The sequence below is a fragment of the Taudactylus pleione genome, unplaced genomic scaffold (genome assembly GCF_031769625.1).
Source record: "Taudactylus pleione unplaced genomic scaffold, aTauple2 ptg000290l, whole genome shotgun sequence".
NCBI lineage: Eukaryota > Metazoa > Chordata > Amphibia > Anura > Myobatrachidae > Taudactylus > Taudactylus pleione.
Window position 1 is genome coordinate 12,208,672 of NW_028284692.1, and position 23,928 is coordinate 12,232,599.

Sequence of the window (23,928 nt, forward strand, 5' to 3'; positions counted from 1 at the left end):
AAATTGCGAGAATACACAGAAAAGAATGGCTTCCTACTGTCATTATAGGCAATAAAAGCCTACTGTATCATATAATACCTATAATACTGAGGTATAATACTGAGTATTTCTATATAAACATAATACATCACACAAGCAATTTTTTTGTTTTATGGGTTTTTATTTGCACCTATATCTAAACATGAGAAATACATAACATTTAATTACATAAGAGTCCATATTATATGAACTTCTTCTGTAAATTGTCGCTTGTTCTTACTCTTCCGCTTTCTGCAATAAAAAAAAGTATAAATTTGTTATTTCATATACAACATTTTGCATATATTTTTTGTTGTTTCTATTGTTGTTAGGTTTGCTAACATTTATATTGTTGACAGTTCTGATTCACTGGTTGCTACTAGGTCTGTAAATATTCTAATGCTCTGGTTGGGTACAAGTTAGTTCTAGCCCTTTGAATGCTCTAATGCCCTGATCAGCTATAGGTTGGGTCTAACCTGTGAATGTTCGAATTGGCAATAAATTTGTTCTTGCACTGTAAATTTTTTAATGCACTGACTGGCTACAGGTGTGTTCCAGTACTGTTAATCAGGGCCGTAACTAGGGTAGTGGCTCAAGTCAGGGGGCGATGTTTGGGCCTGTCAATTTCGTGTTTATTATCATTCTCACTTGTAGCCTCCTCTTATTTTATCCCCATCATCTCCTATCTCTTCTCTGGCCCTTCCCCAGGAGGCCATGGCCCTTTTTTAGGTCCACTATCTTATGTCCCTATTTAAAAAATGGGGGGGCGCCAATGATCTCTCTGGCACAGGGCACCAAAAAGTCTAGTTACGGCTCTGCTGTTAATATACCTATGCTCTAATTGGCTACAGGTAGGTAGGTAATGGCTCTGGCTTATGCTGACTATTGGCTGTCCTTGTGGAACCATCAAAGTGCATGTTTTCCACATCATCTACTGTGCATGTTCACGGTTGGTCATTATTTACTAAAGCTGGTTACACACCTGGCCACGCTGACCTACACACTTACCAATCATTCAGCCGATGTGTCTGTGCTGACATCACAACTGGGAGGGCATTTAAATTGCCCACCCAGTTGAGATGTCTGTCACTGCTGAGTCCCTGCAGCTAGTGTACAGGCGGTCGGTGGGTCACCATATACACAGCCAGATGTGCCAATATATCTGCAAGATATATCATTATCGCTGGGCTGCAGGACAGATGTGATATGTCTGTTAACGACATCGTTCACACACACCCGCCATGCACTACAGATCGCCTGTTATATGAAATGGCCGATATATCTGTCACTGTGTTCCCAGCTTAACACAATTTAAAAGACAAGTGGTATTAAATATATTCTTTGTGATTTCTGTGGAGACTTTGAAAACACTTATAGGGGGTTCCATGAGCACCGTACTTGAGAAAAATGGTTTAGATCAGATTTTCTAAACTATTGCCCTTATGCACCACCAGCTCCTTCAGGATTTTTTTAAAATCATGCAGAGGTGACGAGTTTACTTGGCTGGTTCAGTAATTGAAGAGACGAATTGATGATGGTGTTATGTAATGTTTAGAAGAAACTGAGATATTTAAAGTTAAACATAAATGATTACACTAAACACTGATTTAGGAATTGTACATAGTACCAACACTTAAAATAACATTGTTACTATGATCTCTAAGTCATAAAACCTTCATCCATTAAAAAAAGTAATTTTTCAGAAAATTGTTACATAACACCATCATCCACTCGCCTCTTCAGTTATCCTACCTGTTTCCACAGACAGAAATCCTCAAATCGTGATGCTTGAGGACTGGAGTTAAGAAACACTGGTCTAAACCTATGAATGTTCTAATTCAGTGGTCGGCTTCAGATTGGTACTAGTCCTGTTCACTTCAAAATTGTGTAACTACAGATATAACTGAGGAACAATTTCAAATGTAAAATGCACCAATGCTCCAGGAAAAATACCATTATGTTATACAGAACACAATAAAACTTGATTGGCAAATTATGGCATGCCTAGGTGTGCAGTGGCACCAAGAGGGGGGTATGACATGTACTAATTAGCCGAGCTTGGGCTTGCTGGAGGGCCCGATGCCACCCACCCCCCTCCCTCTTACCTGTCAGCAGCCCAGCACGCTGCTGTGAGCTGGGCTGCAGTGGGAGACCAGGGAGACTGCTGCCACTGAGCAGAACAGCAGTCTCCTCTGCCTGTGGGATAGGGAGTGGGGGGGCAATCGAACTGATCACGCCCCCCCCCTGGATTTGCTCCTGGCTGAGTTCACAGTGCCTCCCCCCATCCCCCCATCCCCCCCGGCTGCAAATAAGGCTGTTTCTTTTTTTGTTTCCTAGGAGGGGGTGGCCACGCATACCACAATTAGGTTACACCCCCGCGCGAGTATTGAGGCCCAGGCCTGCTCTAAATGGCCCTGAAGGTGTGTTATGTTCAGAACATTAAAGAAACAATGATGGTGTGGCCCATTTACTCAGTAAATAACTATGTCTGAGTCTAAACTGTGGGCCTGATTCAGCTTTGGGAATCATCTTGGTAAAACCATGCTGCACTGCAGGTGGGACAGCTTTAAAATGTGCAGAGAGATTTAGATTTGGAAGGGGGTGTCCAAACTGACATCTAAATTGCAGTATAAATATGAAGCTGTGCAGTATTTGTGGGCTACATGCAAAAGCAGCTAGTATTTACCCTACATGCAAAATAAAATGTATGTATTTGCACCCCTTGCATTGCAACATGGTTTGTCCTGGTTCACAATCACTTGCTATATCTTACTCTATTCCCAAAGATGAATCAGGCCCTGTATTACCAGTTCATTCTAAAGTTTGAGAGAAAGTTTAACCTTGTTTAAAGTAAACCATGCTTTGCTTAATAATCACAAATCTATCCTTCAAGTAACATCACCAAATCCATATTTTAGGATTTTTGCATACTTCCTAACTAGTATAGTATAGTATAGTATAGTATATTATCTTTAAATTACACAGGATTGGCTGAAATAATAACGTCTTATTTTTAATTTTAACTCTGTGTTTTGAGGATTAAAAGTTCTGAAGTTCCCTGTGTATAATTTTATTCATTTTCTCCTAACTAACAAATATAAGATTGCATTCCTTTATAAAGATCTTTTACAGTCAGACACACACATGCAGCATGGACCATGTCTGTTTCACCTGCAGACTCCTCAGATTTCCTTACAAAGATTAATCCTAATTGTGTTAGATATGTACAATCGGCTTCTCTTCAGGAAGTACAAATTGAGGCCTGCAATAGGCCCTATATTTCTCACGCGCAGAGGAATCATTTTACAGGATCTTAACGATAATATATCATTCCATCATAAATATTGGGAGTGACCTTTGTTAATGTGCAATTGGCTTGCAATTGCAAAAGTATCCCATTCTAATGTTTTGTTTCAATTTCAAAGTATGGACTTCCCTTTGCCCTGCTCATCCTCTGTCAATCTTAAACCAATATTGAAGATTACATTAACTGTAGTCATAAAGGCAATTCTAAGGATATGGACATCATCTGCTTCTCCACTCCTATACAAGATCAAGGCCAAGTTATTACAAATCTTTTATTTTGACCTTACAAGACATTCAGAAGGAAGTGGAAAAGTTCTATAATGAATGGAGTCCTTACATCTCTACCTTACATGTGCAATTTCTGAGTCACATTATAAAACTGTTTGAATCAGCTACAGTACTTAATACCTTTACTGACAGCTGGGAGCAGATTAGATTGGTACCATCTTGTTACTTTTGCTTCTCTCTGTCTCCCTAATCTCAAACCTACTGTAAGTATCTGATTATTTAGCCAAGTTCTGTCAAACGCCTCCCTCTCCTACTTTCCTCCAATCATCACTTGCACCAATGGACTTATTTACCTTATTTAAGTTCTGACGCACCATAATTGTTAATTTTTCTGACTAAACTTCAGTCAGGTGGATATCTTTACTTTACATGTTATTCTATTTTACTTTTGCCATTTTGTTCTCCTTTTGTCATGTGTAGTTTGATATGACTTCTTGTAATTTCTTTGTTTTGTTTTGTGTCTGTATTGTTTAAACTTAGAAAAACAGATTTCTGAATACAAAAAAAGATGAAAAGTTTCTGGATTTGCTATTAATGTTCAAATTGAATCTAAAGGCGGGTATCCACTTATAGATATACAAACGAGAGCACGATTGCGACATTGCAGTCGTGCTCTCGTTTGTATATCTAGTGATGTGCCTAGACTGAACGTTCACTCGTTCAGTCCAGGCACATCCCTTATCCCCGCACATGCTGAATATGACTAGATCGTCAGGTTGACCAGCATGTACGGGCGATGTCGGATGTCGGAAGCGGCCAGCAAGCACGCGCATCGCTGGTCGCTTCCGACCAAAACATGCCCGATGCATGCACGATGCATGCATGATTTGCAAGAGATTGCACGATAACGACGTAGTTATCGTGCAATCGCTTGGTTAATCGCTAAATGGATACCCCCCTTAAGATACAAGGCATTTCTAATTATTGTTCATTATTCTTTTTTTACATACTGCCTTTATTTTTATTACTTATTTATGACTAATCATAACCATCATTCACATGAAATAGGACTTTAAAATATTTTCTACATTGTTATTTTTTTTATTTAATCTTAAATAAGATAAAAAAAATATATAGTTGAATTAGATTAACCCCAATATGCAATGAGAGGACACAACTTCAGTTGCTTTTTACATTTTTTCCATATCTTCCCCTGAATATACATTATTTACACTTATACCATTCCAAGCAGTGGGCACATTTGAGGGTAGAAAATAAATTTCACTATGACTTTATTTATATTATTAATATTAATGAGGCCAAAATAGTTTAAACTAAATTTCTGTAGTACAGAAAGCTTTTTTCAGCATAGATAGGCATGTGGACTCTACATTAAAAACTAAATGTACTTTTTCTGTGGATTTGAGTTCAAATTGGAAATAAAAATGTCCAGATAATTGTTTTGTAAATTGAGTGTATTATATGTCCATTGACTTGAAGATTCTTATTAGTATTTAAAGACTTCTATGCAAATTAAGTCCTCACCTTGCCAACATCACGGCTCTTGGCTCTTAACTTGTTGACCTGGGATTCTGCAATGTCAGCACGTTCCTCAGCCTCCTCCAGCTCATGCTGAGTCTTCCTGAATCTGGACAGATGCATGTTTGCTTGTTCCTCCTAAAAATATAGAATAGGTGTTATATATTACCTCTTTTGTGATTTGTGTTATTTGTGCAGTCGGAAATGCAAATAAACCCTCTAAAAAAATTATGACAGTATTAATGTAATAAGTTCTACTTACAATATCTTCTGTTTGTCTCTTGTAAGCTTTGACTTTTAGCTGCAATTTGTCAACTAAGTCCTGTAGCCTGATAACATTCTTCCTGTCTTCTTCTGACTGTGTAATGTGATAGTGAGACAGTGAAAAACAAAAAAAAATACTTTCCTGAATACAATAGACACATTTTTACACTGTAATTAAGAAAATTTACATGTATTAATTTGTACAGATTAGTCCTCTTTTGCAGCGTTTCCCAGTACATTTAGGGCAGTATCCAATTAGCCCCGAACATTGTTAGGGTTCTAATTGATCCCCACAATTGTCGAAAAACATGGATTTTTTGCAGATTGTCCCCATTTTTCACCAATGTTTTTTTTTACCCTATCCTATTAATTTGAATGAAATAATAGGATATATCTCATGAAAATACATATGGCCCGCGATAAGCTCACAGATCTATGTGTTTTCGCCTTTTTTGGGGTGAAAAAAACGGCACTTATCATGGATTCTTTTTCGGGACACATCAGGTCCTGAAAAATATCCAGGATAAATGTCGGCATCGGGTCGGCACTACGGGCTAATAGGATAGCCCTGCCACGATCAATTAGCAGTGCTACTTTAGCGCTGCTAATTGGATACCGCCCTTAATATCAATAATTTGCAGATTATTTACACTTACTTCTATCCAACCTTCAACAAAATTCCATGATAATCACATAAATTTACCAAATTCTCTTTAATAATATTCATTGGATGAGTTTGAATTTTGGCTCCTTAACTTATCAAGCAAATCTATGTAGCATAAATATTGTATATGTTTGTAAAATTAAGTTTCTGCAAATACTGTAGTATACTTTTCTAAATGTCTCATATAACTTAATAAATTTTTGGCAGTTTATCAAGCTAACCAAATTATCAAATTAACCTACCTGAAAAGTCAGCTCTTTAACTCTCCTTTCATACTTGCGCACACCTTTAATGGCATCAGAGCCTCTCCTTTGTTCTGCGTCAAGCTCATTTTCAAGTTCACGTACCTGCAATATCATATGAATATCTGAGACAAACATACTGTATATAGTGTATGTAGTTCTTCATTCATCACCTGTTCATAAATATCTAAATTGCCTTTAAGATATGGTAAATAGATTATGTTGTAATTATTTTCATTTGATATCCAACAGGAAATTTTTAAATAAAAAATATTTTTAGTGATTGCAGACTCACTCTAGCCTCCAGTTTCTGAAGTTGCTTTTTGCCACCTTTTAATGCCAGCTGCTCAGCCTCATCAAGGCGAAGTTGAAGGTCCTTCACTGTCTGCTCAAGGTTCTTTTTCATCCTCTCAAGGTGAGCACTGGTGTCCTGTTCCTTCTTCAGCTCTTCAGCCATCATGGCAGCCTTGTGAAATAGAAAAACATTTTATAGTAAAGAAAAATAATACAGTATTTTATTGGTGAATACATTGTTATTAAATATTACATCTGTAATGGCCTTCTTGGCTTTTTCTTCTGCATTTCTAGACTCTTGGATAGCCTCTTCTACTTCATTTTGCAGTTGAGAGACATCAGTTTCAAGCTTCTTCTTAGTGTTGATAAGGCTGGTATTCTGATGGACAAATAATGGCAATTTATGAGTTCCACAATTATGGACTCATACATGTCTCAAACAAAATCTATGAGAGCACAATTTCTCAATCTCACCTGGGAATGGAGCAGTTGAACACGCTCAGTGACATCAAGCAGCTCTTGTTCAGCCACCTTGCGTGCACGATCTGTCTGTTCAAGTGCGGACCTCATCTCTTCAATTTCTGCAGTCATGAGATTGTTTCTTCTTTCAGACATAGCCAGTTGTTCCTTAAGATCTTCATTTCCTCGCAGAGCATCATCAAGATGCAGTTGGGTATCCTAGTTAGGAAACATTTAAAAGAATACCCTAATCAGCAATACTTTATTAAATAAAATTAGTAACAACTAAGCATCTTCACATTATATACCTTGAGTTGTCCCTGTACGTTCCTGAGTTGTTTCTGTGACTCTGCAGCCTGGCGGTTGGCATGGCTCAGTTGGATCTCCATTTCATTAAGATCTCCCTCCATCTTCTTCTTCAGTCTTAGTGCATCATTCCTGCTTCTGATCTCAGCATCCAAGGTACTTTGCATTGATTCCAGGGCTCTCTGACTATTTCTCTTAATCTGGTCAATTTCTTCATCCTTTTCTGCCACCTTTCTCTCAATTTCAGCTTTGACTTGGGTCAATTCAAGCTGTACCCGGAGAATCTTAGCCTCTTCGTGCTCCAGGGATGCCTCAGCTTCTTCAAGGGCTGATTGCAGGTCAGACTTCTCCTGCTCAACCTGTTTCTTGGACTTTTCCAACTCATGAATGGTTTTTCCTGACTCTGATATCTGTTCTGTCAGGTCGGTGATCTCCACTAAAGAAATAGCAAGTTTAAAAATGCTTAAAGCAAATTGATTTCAACCAGTTTTAAATTTCTGAGAAATATTAGGTTAGAAATTGCAAATACAAGGTTAAAAAGTAATATTGTTATTACTATCTCACAAGATATTCTTCAGAATGATAAAGAAATTTACACTTACGTTGGAGATTCTTGTTTTCTCTCTTCAGGGTTTCCAGCTGGTCTAATGCCTCTTCATATGAGTTCTTCATCTTGAAAACCTCAGTGCTCAAAGATCTGGACTCCTTCAGAGAAGCTTCTAGTTCTGCCTGGGTTTCCTCATATTTCTGCTTCCATTCAGCCAGAACCTTAACAGTTAAAATACTAAAGTAAATTACTGTGCAACTACAGTATGAGCTTTGTGTCACATGCTCATATTTGGTTTCAAATATTGTATTCTTATAATAACTTTCAGGACATAGGAGTCATTTTCATTTCTCAAGCAGACAAGCAATATCAAAGATATGTTCAAAACAAACCTTATCAAAATTCTTCTGCTTCTTATCAAGTGCAGCACAGGCTGAGTTTGAACGCTCTACGTCAACCATGAGATCCTCAACTTCATTTTGCAGTCTCTGTTTGGTCTTCTCTAGAGAGGCACACTTAGAGTTGACCGCCTCAATTTGCTCCTCAGCTTCCTGGAGACGCTGAGCAAGCTTCTTCCTGTTATACAAGTAGTCCATTGTTGAAGAAGGCACTTAATTAACTTTTAAAGTTGTCATGTGTTTATCATTATTGTGTTATGGTATATTCTTTTAAATACAGTACTAACTATATTAAAAAGAAAAAAAGATAAATTTGGAGTCACCTGGCTATACTATGTCAACACTGAATAGAAATTCATGAAATATTCTATTGTATTTAGAACTCTGCTTATTTTATATATAAACTACCAAATTACTATTATGTAAAGCAAATATAAATAATTATTTAGGAGCTCAATAATATAAAAAGCAACTATTACATTCTATGTCCATTCAGTAACCAATGTGTTCAATGCAACACCTACTTAGCATCTTCCAGTTCCTCTGTGCGCTGGATGGCATCTGTTTCATATTTTGTTCTCCACTGAGCAACTTCACCATTGGCCTTGGACAGTGACCGTTGAAGTTCTGCTTTGGCTTCCAGCTCTTCTTCATATTGCTCCCTGAGTAGATCACAGTCATGGCGGGCAGATTGCAGGCCATGAGCCAGGGCATTCTTGGCCTTTAAAAGTATGACACAGAAAACTGTTAAAATGTCTTCAAAGTTAAAGCAAAGAGTTATTTGCTTTTACCTTTGTTTCTTCTTCAAGATGCCTCTTCAGTTCTTCAATTTGTTGGGTGAAAGCTTGCTTTCCTCTGGAGAGCTGAGAAATTAATGACTCTTTCTCCTCCAGCTGACGAGAGAATTCACCTTTGTGGAGAGATTAAAAAAGCACAAATAGTGAATTCAGTTTTACAAGTATGAAACAAACTAAATAGATATGGTCACCGTAGATAATCACCATTCTCTGTTTGAAGACGTGCTTTATGTGTATTTATGTCATTAATTACTCTCAAATGTTCTTCTTCTTTTGTTTTTATTTCACTATATTGGTCCTCTAGAGTCCTGCATATCTTTTCCAGGTTCGCCTATTAAATAAATACAGTAGTTATTTCTTATGCCATGGTAACATCTTTCTTCCTTTGATGACTATTTATTAAAGTAACATGAAGTAATCTCAGTGTATTGTCAGCTTCAAGGTACTGTAGTGGTATTTACTTCTCTTAATATGGTGTCCTCTGACAGATGAATGTACAATGTACTTACTTTGGCTTTAGAGACAGATTCTAAGTTACTGGCAAGATCATCAACCTCCATCTTAAGTTCACTCTTTTCTTTCTCCAGTTTCTGCTTGACACGTTGAAGGTTATCAATTTGTTCTCCAAACTCGGCTACACTATCCGCATGCTTTTTCCGCAGAGCAGCAGCAGTGGCTTCATGTTGTAAAGTGGCCTCTTCCAGGTCACGCCGCATTTTCTGGAAGTCAGTCTCACGCTTTTTGTTCATCTCAATCTGAGTAGAAGTTGCTCCACCGGCTTCTTCCAGACGCTCACTGATCTCCTCAAGTTCCCTGGAGAGATCTGAACGTTGCTTTTCTGCCTTGGCACGAGCTGCACGTTCTGCTTCAATTTCTTCCTCCAGTTCTTCAATGCGGGCCTTTAATGTTCAGATTGAAAAACAAACATACATTTTTAAAATAAAAAAGGTAATTTAGCTTATTGCAAGTTTAGGTTTTAGTTTGGAAGAATGCAAATTGTACCTGGAGCTCCTTAATTTTCTTCTGTAACTGAGCAGCTAATGCCTGCTCATCTTCAATTTTACTCTGCAGCTGGCTTATTTCAAAATCCTTCCTGTTTTAATGAAAACAGAATCTTGATAAGTAAATCTTCTTTCATCAATGGCCATCCACTGTCACTCAAGGTGACTCACTTTTTAACTTTTTCATCCAACTGCTGCCTGTCATTTTCTAAATCCATTGTAGACTCCTGGGCCAACTTCAAATCACCCTCCAGCTTTCTTTTGGCTCTCTCCATATCCATGCGGAGTTTCTTCTCTTGCTCCAAAGATCCCTCAAGCTGTAACAATACATGTATTGGATGGATGATTCTCATTGCAAAACTGCAACTAAAGTTATTTTATACATTACTTCTTCATTTTACTCACGTCATCCACTTGCTGCTCCAGCTTAGTCTTGGCTTTGGTTAAGGTATTAACTTTGTCTTCCTCAGCTTGCAGATCATCCAAGGTTTGCTGATGGGCTTCTTGTAGGGCTTTCTTCTCCTTGGTCAGTTTGGCTATGTTTTCATCAAGTACTGCCATCTCTTCCGTAAGATTTTTAACCTATATAATATGTGTATTAAACATTATTGTGCAGTACTTTTTTTGTGACAGGCACACAAAGATAATTTGATATATTTGTATCAGCTGAGTGCTGGATGTGCCTGGTAAAAGTATAATAAAATGAGTACATCTTACCTAACTGATATTAGTATATTGACTCTAACTGAATATGGTAAATCAACAAATTATATTGTGTGTATCAATAAAATACCTTGTTTTCTGTGGCATGTTTTTCCTTTTCTACTTTGGCCAAAGTCAGCTCAAGATCATCAATGTCTTTTTTCAGTTCAGAGCACTCATCCTCCAGCTTCCTCTTCTTGGCTGTTAGCTCAGCATTTGACTCTTCTTCATCTTCAAGCCTCTCATTAATCTCCTTGATTTTAGCTTCCAGCTGAATCTTGTTTTTGATAAGACCTTCACATCTTTCTTCTGCATCTGCCAGGTTCTCAGATTCCTGTGAAATAAATGTCATATATAAGCTAAATAGGGGTCTATTAATTATCACTTAATTTCTACAAAATCAGGTGAAAATTAACATTTTCACCTGCTTTTGAAGAAATTAAGTTATTGGGACATTCTTCAAAAAGGTAAATCTGTGATATCTCCTGTTTACCTTTCTCTCCCGGAATGGCCCGCTGTCCTCATACACTACTATAAGGGCAGAATTCATCAAATTCCGAAAATACAATATTTTTGGAGCTTGACTGCGGGAGCATTCGCCATCTGCAGATGGTGTTTGCTCCCACAACCCACTCCTTCCCTCTGGGTTGCAAAGAGGAATCCTTTCAGATCCCTCCGCCCCTGTCTGGCTCCTTCCGCTGGATGCTGGGGCTTTTGTGCACATGCGTGACCTGTAGGTCACACAGGCGCACTAGTTTCACTGTTCCAAAAGGAGCAGTAAAAAGTGTTTGAGCAGACAGCTGATTTTCAGATCAGCTGTCTCCGTGCCGGAGCAATGATGACTTACTCCAGTGTTCGGGTAAAGTTAGAATAATTAACATAATGAATAGAGTCTTAATTCACTAATATTTCTCATGTTTACCAACTGTAGTATTTATATGGGGACTATACTTACAGATGTGACTTGGAGGTGCAGATCATTCTTCTCCTGCAGAATGGAGACCATTTTTTCTTCTAGCTCTTTTCTCTTTGCTTCTGACTTGACCAGAGCCTCCTTTGTCTTCTCAAACTCTTCCTTCATGTTGGCCATCTCTTTTTCAGATTCAGCACTCTTCAGAAGAGGCTTGATCTTGAAGTACAGTTTCATCCATGGCCAATGTTTGACATTCATGAATGAACGAACATTGTATTGAATGCAGAAGATAGATTCCCTAATATCAAAACACATATAGATTTGCCACTTCTTCAACAATTACCACATACGTCACAACCATGTTAAAATGTAAAAGTACCTTCTCTGCATCATCTTCTGAAACTCAACTCTCATTAGATATCCTCTGCACATAGCCTGAGTACGTGTAATCAACTGTGCCAGCTTGTCATCTCGCATCTCTTCAAGGGTACCCAACAGACCGGCTTTGAAGAACACCTTAACAATAGAGGAATGTGTTTACCTAATGGTAACAACTTCAATGGCTTGCACAGGTAAAGTAAAAGTATACAAGTGATCCTCAAATTCTGTGTACCTTGGTGTGTCCAAACTTGTACTGGGTATGGTCAACATCGATAGATCCAAGAAGCTTCTCTGAAGCCTTCTTGCTGTCAATAAATTGGCCTTCTGGGATGGCACTTGCATTTAGAATCTTGTATCTGGAAAAATTTAAACACAAATAATGAATGTGTTTTTAAGCCTAACACAAAAATATTTTGTTCATTCCCAATAAATATTGTATAGGATTTATGTTTCATATTCAATCTACATTTTTCTAGTATACTGTACATACAATATACAAAGTATTTTTATAAAAGGCTAGTGATCATGGTTATGATTATCAGAAGTAAATTAAATTATATTACTAGAATAGACTCCTAGGAGAAGTAGTAGTGAACTAAATAGGCAAGTCATTCTGCTGAAAATTGGTATAAAATTATGTTATAATTCTAATAACTAATAGGGGTATTTTTTGTAGAAGAATTGGCATAAGTGACCCATACCGTTGTTTGAAATCACCATAGAGAATTCTGCTTGGAAATCCTTTCCTGCAAATCCGGATGCCTTCAAGTACACCATTACACCTGAGCTGGTGCATGACCAGATGATGGTCCATAATACCTAAAGATATACATTCACTAATCACCATTTAAACTAGAACTATTTCTCATGACTAGAACTTAAAACAGTTTAATTTGCTTACCTGGGGTCTTTGTTTCATTGGGGATCAAACAACGTACAAAGTGGGGGTGAGTGCTTCTTAGGTTGCTCATCAGTTTGTTCAGATTTTCCTGTACATAAATAATTATATGAAGTAATCAGTAAATACAAGATAAGACACTAAAATATGTAAATATTGGCATGAAACAAAACTTCATTTACCCTAAAAAGAGCAGACACAGTCTGGAAGGAGGAACCCTTCTTCTTGGCACCCTTCTTGCTTCCAGCATCTACCAAAGAAGGAAGTATGTTAAGCAAATTTTATATGACAAGATTAGCAATGGTAATATATGTGTGCTTGTCATGAGTGGAGTTTAGTGTACAATGACAAATTTGTAGTGGTACACCTGAAGAACAATATCACAATGTAATACCTGCATCTGTAGCAGAGTAGGAAGAATAGAGAAAAGACAAAAGCTTCACAGAAGACTTCTGGTAAAGCCCAATCACGGTTTCATTCAGTGGGTCCTTGTTTTTTTCAAGCCATCCAGTGATGTTGTAGTCTACTGTCCCAGCATAGTGGACCAGAGAGAAGTGGGCCTCGGCTTTACCTTTACCAGGTTTAGGTTTCTGAAAGTTGTTGGACTTGCCGAGATGTTGGTCATACAGCTTGTTCTTGAATGAAGTGTCTGTTGCCTTGGGGAACATGCACTCCTCTTCCAGGATGGAGAAGATGCCCATTGGCTGATTACAGAAAGGCAGTTATTAATTCATAATATTCTTGATTGTGTGTTGAATATTTGTTAATAGTGTCCATAAATTCATATAGTCGCCATGTTTTAATATATTTTACAATTATGTGTTTTGTCAGATTGATGTTGTTGCATATACAGTAAAGTCAGTTCCTAAACACATGAAACAAATACATACTTGATGTAAATCTAGAATGCTAACTTTACTCATTCACCAAATGTAATTTTTGTAATAATTGTAATTGTTAATGTCAGAAGACAATACCCCAAAACCTTGCTGACTACATGTGTCGTTTGTTGATGTGTTTTGGTTTGCACACATTTCAAGCACAAAAACTTCTCTTCTGTATCTTATCCTGCAATGCATTTTGAAATTAAATGATGTTATGCAATAGAAACTAACCTATATACTGAAACAATTGTGCTACTGGCAAAACACCTAATAGGAGGATCGAAATTCACATTGCTACATATGAAAAATGTGTTGAAACTGTAAGTAAATATGTAAAAGATATACGGTCTGATGCAGAATGAGACATATACAAGTTTACATATATTGTGCGTGAACTCTCTCTGCGCACATCCAGAAAAGTGGCTGCACGCATATGCGCCCGTGCAGATTTGTGTGCCTCTGCCAACGCTTACTTTCACCTGAGTAGGCGGGATGGTACATGTGCCATGTAACATAGACTGAGTACAGTAGGAGCGAGCTAGCACAACTGGATGATTCAGACTAGGATAAAGACACATATATCCCTGAAACAGTTGTATTATTTGCTGGTGGGCAGTTCCTACAGCGAAGACTGATGATGGTTGTCATCAGCTGTACAGAACCGCTTCTAATTGGATATATGTGTATACTCTTACTTTTTTACAAGAGATTAATTTATTAGAGATATTTTAGTATTTTTATTGATGCCTAATATTTGGTAAAAACATGGGTGCATGTAGGACAAAAATGTATGTGAAATATGCATTGCATGGTAAAAACCAGACACATATACTACTACTGCCAATCAGTAACCATATTAAGACAGTTACCACTTTGCATATAGCCACATTTGTGGCTATTTTAATGAATGCACATTGCACCTGTGATTTGCGTTGCAATCGCAGCCAACTTTGCATCAGTCCCATATTGTATACCTTCTCAATTAGCTCAATGCAGGCAGCCAAGTCCATGCCGAAGTCAATGAACTCCCAATCAATTCCTTCCTTCTTATACTCCTCTTGTTCAAGCACAAACATGTGATGGTTGAAGAACTGTTGCAGTTTCTCATTGGTGAAGTTGATGCAAAGTTGTTCTAAGCTGTTATACTGTCACAAGAAAGCAAATTACTCAATTAAAGTTACATAAATGTAACATATGCAGATGTCACACAGCAATCATGTTTCACTATGTAGTATATGATACTTACATCAAAGATCTCAAAGCCGGCAATATCCAAGACGCCAATGAAATGCTGTCTTGGCTGTTTAGTGTCCAGCTGCTGGTTGATACGGATGACCATCCACAGGAACATTTTCTCATAGACGGACTTGCCCAAGGCACCAACTGAGTTATAAACCTTTGCAGAAGTGATGACAATGTCATTGTCATGTTAAAGCATAAATGAAATTAGGTTTACATTAAAACAAAACACATCACTAAAGATATTTACCTGTTGGACAGTTTGACCTTTGGTCACAAATTCATTTCCGACTTTGACTCTGGGGTAACACAAAGCCTTCAGAAGATCAGCTGAGTTGAGACCCATCAGATAGGCGCATTTGTCAGCCACTGTGAAACAGGATTTGTAAATAAAGCAGCTATTATGAATACTTTTAGTAACTGTCTCAGGAAACAATTATTCTATTACCGCCCCAATACACACACCACAACTACATGATTTGCTACCTCCATCTATTACATGTATTAATTCCTTCTGATTCTGCTTTACCTAAATCACCAAACTTACATGATACCACAATTTTTTCATAACATTATATTAAGAAACATACATAAGAGCTAATTATGGTAATACTACTATAAAAATAGCATTCTATAATTTAAAGCAACTCCATCAGTGCATATTTCCGAATTTGTGAATTTTTTTAAAATCAAAGAAAAAAGTCAATGTCCTTTTTTTGTTTTTTGGAATCTATTTTAACATAATTTTTACAGATAATTGAAAAAAAATGTCTAGGCTATATTATGGTCAGTGTTAGTCTGCAAATGGAATCCATCATTTCCTTTTTATAACACATTCTAAATACATGAAAACAATGAATGGATATAGACTGAAGGGTCTCATGCATTGATGACTGGTGCTCTAGCAAGGAGTTCGTTTTGTGCTGCATTATTTGGATAGTTTTTAAAGTAGAAAGGGAAATAAAAGCCAGAGATGAGCTAACTAGAAAGTACTGTAATAGAGAAATACAGTGAATTGATGAAACAGGTAATAAAGACATAAGATTAAAAAATTATGTCTAAAAATTTTTCACCCAACGCGTTTCACTATGTCAGCATACACTAAATAATAACAGTATGAATAATGAGTGCACTGATGATACTAATGATACTAATCATCTAACTGGCTTTGACAGGTTCAATCACCTCAAATAAGAGCAACAATGTGAATATGTGAACAGCAAACCTTACTCACCTTCTGTGCCGTCAGGCTCGGCCTGCTCCTCTCTTTGCTTCTGCTTGAACTTCATGTTACCATAGTGCATTACAGCACCTGTCATTTTGTAGATGCCAACCTTCTCATCTGAATTGAAACCCAGGATGTCAATGGCACTCTGTAATCCCAAGCAGAGCAACTAAGTACCATAGTTTATCCACCACCTTCAAATACAGAGTGTGTGAATGTATTACAGTTTCATAAACATACATCCGTAGCCATAAGTTCCTCTTGGTCATCAATGCTGGGCACAGTTATCTCTCCTTGGCTTACAAAAGGGAAGTCATACGGGTTAGTTGTAATCAGAAGCATGTCTAAAGAAAAATAGAAATAGGAAAATTTGATACAGCAGACAGATATGTTATTTAATTTTTAAAAGCTAATAAAGATTCCTCCTAAATAGTAGGGGCTGTTCAATAAATATTTTCAGGGGAGGGCTACTTTAGCCTTGGGGCAAAAACAAGTAAGTAGTGAAGGGACTTGTAATAGCATGTGTGAACAAGGGAGAGAGCATAGCCAAGTGGATTTTGTTTGCCTAATTTGGGCATGATTTTACACAGCCAATGAAAAATATATAAAATATTGTTATATCAAAGTGCTATAATGAAAATTCATGCAGCCCTATTAGACTGATATTTAATGCGCTTTTATTCCAGTTACATCTATACAATATAGTGAATGACATTCAACATAGAGAGCATTATCACAAACACTATGCATAGTACATATTACCAGCCAAGGCTCCTGCCTTTGCCAGCTGGGGGTCTGTAATTGTGTGCATGCACAGGATCATGATTGAGCAGGCACACAAATTAACAAGCTGGCCTGCTTCTAGGGACTGCATTGTCTGCAGCCTCTAAAAGTTGGTAAGGGCTGCCATGATAGCAGGGGAGTGGTTTCCTATGAGAATCTTTCCTTGGGGGGGTTCGGAAACATGTCCCCCTAGGACTGCTTGTCGATCATATCATTAGCAACATTGCTTGCAATGGGAAGTCACTGCCACTGCTAGGCAGTCCCTGCAGGTGGCAGATTTTACTGGGGGGAACTGCAGCCTTGAAGATCCTGGGTAAAATCTGCCACTGCATACTACTGACTGCTATACAATGCAGACCACCAATTGTCTAGTGACAGTAGTGCAGCACCTAAAATAACTCTGGGTGTACTATGCAGACCATAGGCCTTTGGTGGAATTATAATGCAAAACCCCCGCTTCACCAATCTTCTCCAGGGGCACAATACAGAACCATAGGATTACTTGTCCCTCCTGCAGTGCCATGCTGTCTCATCAGGTAACTGGAGAAGTCTGGGTGCTCACAATTAGGTGTGATGAAAATCATCTAGTCTGCTGAGGGGGTCATAGACATTTTTATGGAAAAGTAATGCCCCCTTGCAACAAATATCAGCCTGCCTCTAGATATTATTATCCTTTTTTATATAGTACCAACAAATTCCACCTGACTTCATAATCAGATAAAAGTATCCCTATCCCGGTGTGGCATGCAATCTAACTTGCCTGCCATAGGAAAATCCTCACAACAGGACTAATTTAGTCAGAAGCCAATTAATACAATATCAGAAAACCCACACTAGCACGGGTAAAACATACAATCTCTATACAGAAATGACCCTGGGTCAGAACAGAACCCAAGACCCAAGTGCTGTGTGACAGCAATGCTAACCAATGTGCTTTTATGCACATTATGGGTATCACAATTACAGCTTTTTAACTATTTATAGGACTAAAGCATAAACTGTCCTTAAAGAAATTAGTTACCAATAAGCTCTGGCCTCTTGTTGGACATGATCTGATAGAAGATGTGGTAGCTCCTTTCTGCAGACAGCTGGAATGTTACTCTGGATTTTTCCAGGAGATCTAGAACAATCAAGTGAAGAGCCCATGAGAGAAGTCCAGAGCTTCTTATTATGACTAAACAATTAGCTTAATCACTCTTTAAACTTACATGTTTCAATATCGGCAGAGGAAAGCTTTCCCGTCGTGCCAAAATGGATTCTGATGAATTTACCCTGAATGTCATACAAGATGTGTTAATGTTGGATTGTGGGTTTAGGAGATGATAATGTGCTCCCAAAAACTGTAATATTAATGTGCCTTCTACAACTGCCCCCACCCCCGAGAGATGGCCGCAATAAATGAGTAACGAAAACTTTTTTCCTTCTTTTTCCATAAAACTAGTCGATACATATAGGTAACATTGTATTAATGCTTCTAGCATCTTCTGCAAAACTCATTTGTCTGTGGCAATCCACAGATTTAGAATTACTTACAAAACGTGAAGAGTTGTCATTCCTAACAGTCTTGGCGTTGCCAAAGGCCTCCAGCAAAGGGTTGGCTTGGATAATTTGATCCTCCAGATTGCCCTAAAATGGTTGAAATACAACTTATGAGTTATGACAGTTTTGCAGTTATTTACCTATTCTAACTTTCCATTCCAACTCCATTTTATTTTAATATATAGAAGAAACAGGACTTCACTTGCCACAAAGCAAAGTGAGGTAACAAAGTGTGGGGAATTGTTGAAAAATCTAACTTGTCTCCATTAAAGTAGCTAAATTAGGATGTTTTCCCCTGTTTATATATCTAATATGGGATAAAACTACAATATTTGTCTATTTTAATACAAGCTGCACTTTTGCTAGTATCACTGTACATTTGTGTGTTATATAAATTGTATATACTAGTATCAATGTGGTTGTAAGCTCTATAAATTGCCACATCGATGGGTAGAGCTTTAGGTCCACCCCTGTTTAAAAGACTTCTAATTAAGGGTAACTTTATATTTAATTCAAGTATTAATAGCATAACATTTCACAACACCACATTTTACAATATATGCAATGGTTAAATAAGACATATGCCACAAAGGGGTCTATTCATAATTACATAATTATCAGTTGTGAAAATTATGTTTTAAACTCACTGTGAGTTTAAAAAACTGTTTGGAGGCATTCATCATGCCTCATTAACAAAAGTATCACTCCCATAAAGCTGCTCTTTTTGCGGAGTCAGCTTTTAAGAAAAGTGATACCTTTCCCCCTACATCTGCAATGTTCCTATGGATTTCCCTGAAAACGGCAGCCTGTGAAGATTATCAGGGGCTGTACGCCATCTGAGGATGACGTACAGTAACATCACCAAGATCCCGAAAAAAAATGTTTTTTGGAACTTGATGAATAGCCCTGACACTTAATTTATACAAAAGTATGTGACAGTGTTAATTTTCACATGCTTTTGTATAAATTAAGTGATGATGAATAGAACTCAAAATCATATATGGTAATTAAACTTCAGATAAAAAGTTATAAAAAAGATTATATTTTAGTTGACTGGTAGCCTGATGCCACTGGCATTCTATGCCATTGAGAATGATAAGAGAGGTTCAGCAGAAGCAGTTTGAGCATAAGATCCTCTCTCCTTGTCGGGTAGACTTTTTGCAAACTGTTGTAGTATTATCAAGGATCTTGACAACACATGAGCAGGTTAAGAAAAGTCCACTGCAGACTGGAGAGGATCTTCTGATCAGATCTTAGAGACATCAGAAGACCCATTGGATCAGAGAATTTGGTGAGAGCGGGTAAATAAGATTTTTATTATTTTATTGACATTACTAACTCCATCCCAAACAAAAGTATACTTTAAATTTTGTAAGTATTTTTCACACAACTCTATCATTTGGTTTATTCAGGGAGTATTAAATTGTTTCAATATTCACCTGAATCTTTCCAGGAGTTTGCTCTTTCTTCTTTTCACCAATAGCTGCAATTGTAGCAAAGTACTGGATGACACGTTTCGTGTTCACAGTCTTCCCAGCACCAGACTCTCCTCTGGGGAACAAAGAGTGCATTATCCTCATATTCCACAGCTATTTTTCTAGATTTTCCCTGTTCCTGTACAATCTGATCAATTCACGTAACTGGACTTTAATTTGCCTTCCCGCTAGGCCTGTATTTAGATTTAGCCCTATCCAGTAATCGCATTCTAAACACAGAGCATTCTACAGTATATATTCAGCAGTTGTGGTATAGAACATGACATAATACTGCTACCCTACACAAATTATCTAACAATACAATATATAAATATGGGCATAATGGCAATCTTATTATTACAGATTGAGAAGGGGCTATTTTAGTTGCTACCTGACTATGTGAGCCAGGTGAGAGGATCAGTCCCCAATTTGTCCACATACTGTACATACAGCCACCAGAATGGACAAGATAAATCCACTAGAGAAGCACCTGAATAACTTCTCCACAACCGGGGTCTATTAGTGTGGTCTGGAGATAACTGCACACAGAGACCAATAGGCGTTATCAACATATACCTGACAGGTTGGGTATGATATCCCAATAGACTGACAGCGGCATCCCGATGGCTAAAATCCTCACAGGGGAACGGTAAGTACTGTACCCCTGCCCTATTTATCCCCTAACCCTAACCCTCCTTTCCAGCACCATAACACTAACACTCCCAGTATGTGCCTAAACCTAACCCTTCCCCCTTAGTGCCTAACCGTAACCTACCACCGGTGGTGCCTAACCCTAACCTCCCCTCTCTGGAGTCTAACCCTAACCCCCGCAGCAAACGCCTACCTGGCCCGGCTATACTTATGATCTGGATGCCGGCTGCTGGGATTAAGTCAACGGCATCTCCACTACTGGCAGGAGTCCAGCGCCAGCCTTCTGGCTGGCAGTGGGGATTCTGGTACCGGGATTTCGAGAGCCGGCATCCCTGGTGTAGGCATAGTAACTACATCTCATACCTGACAACAACTTTTGCCTCCCATTTGGATATTACAGCATATGACACTTCTTAAACTCTTAAGTGTTTTGTAAATATGGTTATTTTACTCACGTGATCAATATGGACTGGTTATCCCGATCTAAAATAAATTATACAAATAGTATATTTAATATTAGATAATAAACTACAGCAATGAATTTCTCAGCCCAATTACCACCACTAGTAAATATTTACCAATTGCATAAAAAAAAACTATTTTTTTTTAAATTATTGGTTTATGTTTAGAAGATCTTTACCTCTTATATGAAGCATTGTGGAGCTGCCGTTAATTTAAATGTTTGCATAAAAATAAAAGTCATCAATCTAAATATTTATTGAAACACTCCAGAAACAGAAATACTTGTCACTTAATTTACGTACATTGGGCCTGATTCATTACCGATCACAACTGCGATTATGCACGCAGACGGCCAATTGATGCATTCTGCGCATACGTATGCATTGCAGTGCCCTTGCAAGAAGGTCTCACTGCGATCGAACTGCGTTTGCAGTCACTACGCAGACCCATCGCACTGTGATCGACAGGAAGTGAACGTTTGGGGTGATGACGTGGAGGTGGTCGGCGAAACGCTTTTGAATACCGTTACAGGGGCATGCATAAATTAGCCACTATGATGGCATACGCAGCTTGAGCTACCACAGCGTGCAATGAGGTTAGCAATTTATGAGTAAGGTCAGACTTGTTGTAGTTGTGCGTGAGGCTCCGATGGTAATAAATGTTTCTGATGGTTTTGCAGACTTGCAAAATATTACGGATGTGAGTAAAGGGAAGTGGGCATCCTTATGTTGTACTGAGATTGCTTTGTGATTGCAAACATTAGCATATTTTCGCAGTGGCTCTGCGTGCAATTAAGGAGCTGCGATTGCAGTTGCGATCTGTAATGAATCAGGCCCATTGTAACATTACACAAAATGGCTGCAATAAAGATGTAGCCAATCTTATCTCAAAAGATAATAGATTACATAAGATTGCAAATTAGTAAATACAATAGTTTCACTGCTATGTCACTTTGGGATAACAATGACTTCAACTATACTTTGTTACTTTTTATAGCTTGCCAATCATTTTAGCCAATAGTTGTGGAATAATAAATGTATCCTTTCTTCCTTATGTTACCAATGTTTGAGAAAACTCACCAGTCAGCATGAACTGATAGGCGTTATCAGAGATGGAGAAGATGTGTGGTGGGGCCTCCTGACGCTTCTTCCCTCTGTACCCAGCCACCACCTCGGGGTTGTACACAGGCAGCCACTTATAGGGGTTGACTGTGGCACAAAAAAGGCCAGAGTAGGTCTGTCAGATACAAAGCATGTATAATTTAGAGAGCTATAAACCATTTTGACCCAGTAATACAAACATACGCCAAGAAGGAAGGAAGCGTAATTATAGTAGAGAAAGTATGATTGCTGTTACTGTGCCAAAGTAGTGATTTCATCATCCATAATATTTTCATGTTCCATTAGGAATTCTACATTAAACTGGGATACTATATTTAGGGTATTACAAACTCTTTTCCATTTATAAAAGCATGTAAGCATGTGTGAATTAACATAACATCAGATAGTTGCTATTATTATTATTATTATTATTATTATTATTATTATTATTATTATTATTATTATTATTATACAATTACAGGTTACATTAGAGAACGTCAAGGTAACTTGTGATATTAGGAACAGTGTGATCGACCTGTTACATATCATATATGGAGAGACAATGGTAACTGGAAGCACTGTTAGTGTGGCACACTTCCCCCTATTAGTGTGGCACACTTGTCACCTTGGTGGAGTTCTCCCTTATAAGATTACAGTAACTTTACAGTGCTCCTAATACAATGATTTTCATTCTTAATGAACATTTAAAGTGCAGATGAACTTACGTAGATCATCCAGGCTGCATAACGCTCTTTGAGGTTATACAGGACAGCTGGTTCATTCAAGTGGGTCATCATTGCCATGTCTTCAATTTTATCGTACTTTGGCGGGTTCATGGGGAAAACTTCATCTTCTTTCACTGTTACAGTCTGGAAAGAACAGGCATGTATGATAAGATGTCAGTGCTCAACCAATACTGCATTATCCTTCTAAGAGTGTCAATTACTCCAAATGTAAACTTACGGTGTTGTCTTCTTTCTTTACTGTTGCTTTTCCCCCCTCTCTAGCTGTGATTAGTCCTTTTACATACATCTCCTTGGGGTCAATCACAAAGTAAGATGTTTTGGCATCAAAGGGACGATTTTGTGCCTCAATCCTCTCTTTCTCTGGTTTTCGGAGGAATGGGGCTGCCACCCCAAAAATGGCCATCTCAGCGTCACTACTCATGGTTGCTGAGTTCCTGTAAACAAATTAAAATACCTGTTAATGAGTGACATTAAGGCACACCTATCTTCAGTGGCACTATCTTTAAATGCTTCTGACCATCTAATCTGATGAGAATTGTTTCCCAGTTAGGGATGGCCAAGCGGAGGTCTCATACCGATATTCTGAACGATACAGGATTGTTATATGTAAAATACTTCACATGCCCAGTTGCAGTCAAAACATGGTCCAAGGACCTGGTTTTGACTGTAACAAGTTTTTGGTGTCTTCTGATAAAGAATCTCAGGACAGCCTCAAACAACTGCAATAGGCAGCTAAGATGGGAAAAGCAGGTGGGTGTATCTGTAAAGTATATCAGTATAATCAATCCATACAATATATCATAAGGACAATGTCAACTAAAATATTCTGATACAGTATATTGGTCTGAAATACTGTTAAACCTAAAA

General features: G+C 37.9%; 1 protein-coding gene across 1 annotated transcript; it reads right to left on the bottom strand.

Annotated features, from left to right (window-relative positions):
• Positions 1–235: 235 nt before the first annotated feature.
• On the bottom strand, positions 236–23,482 carry LOC148511905 (myosin heavy chain, skeletal muscle, adult-like). The gene is made up of 38 exons (XM_088482675.1): positions 23,279–23,482; positions 23,041–23,184; positions 22,295–22,451; positions 21,209–21,236; positions 20,067–20,178; positions 18,622–18,714; positions 18,297–18,360; positions 18,110–18,208; positions 16,546–16,649; positions 16,315–16,453; positions 15,331–15,449; positions 15,088–15,237; positions 14,816–14,986; positions 13,352–13,661; positions 13,140–13,207; positions 12,961–13,048; positions 12,761–12,878; positions 12,292–12,415; positions 12,058–12,194; positions 11,721–11,976; positions 10,857–11,099; positions 10,469–10,645; positions 10,235–10,380; positions 10,065–10,155; positions 9,572–9,961; positions 9,267–9,393; positions 9,057–9,175; positions 8,790–8,986; positions 8,260–8,443; positions 7,923–8,088; positions 7,323–7,756; positions 7,030–7,233; positions 6,809–6,934; positions 6,557–6,727; positions 6,262–6,366; positions 5,354–5,449; positions 5,098–5,229; positions 236–270 (listed from the first exon to the last, which is right to left on the bottom strand). Exons 1-38 carry the CDS (start codon positions 23,480–23,482, stop codon positions 256–258), a joined length of 5,808 nt encoding a protein of 1,935 aa, XP_088338801.1. The 3' UTR covers positions 236–255.
• Positions 23,483–23,928: the final 446 nt, after the last annotated feature.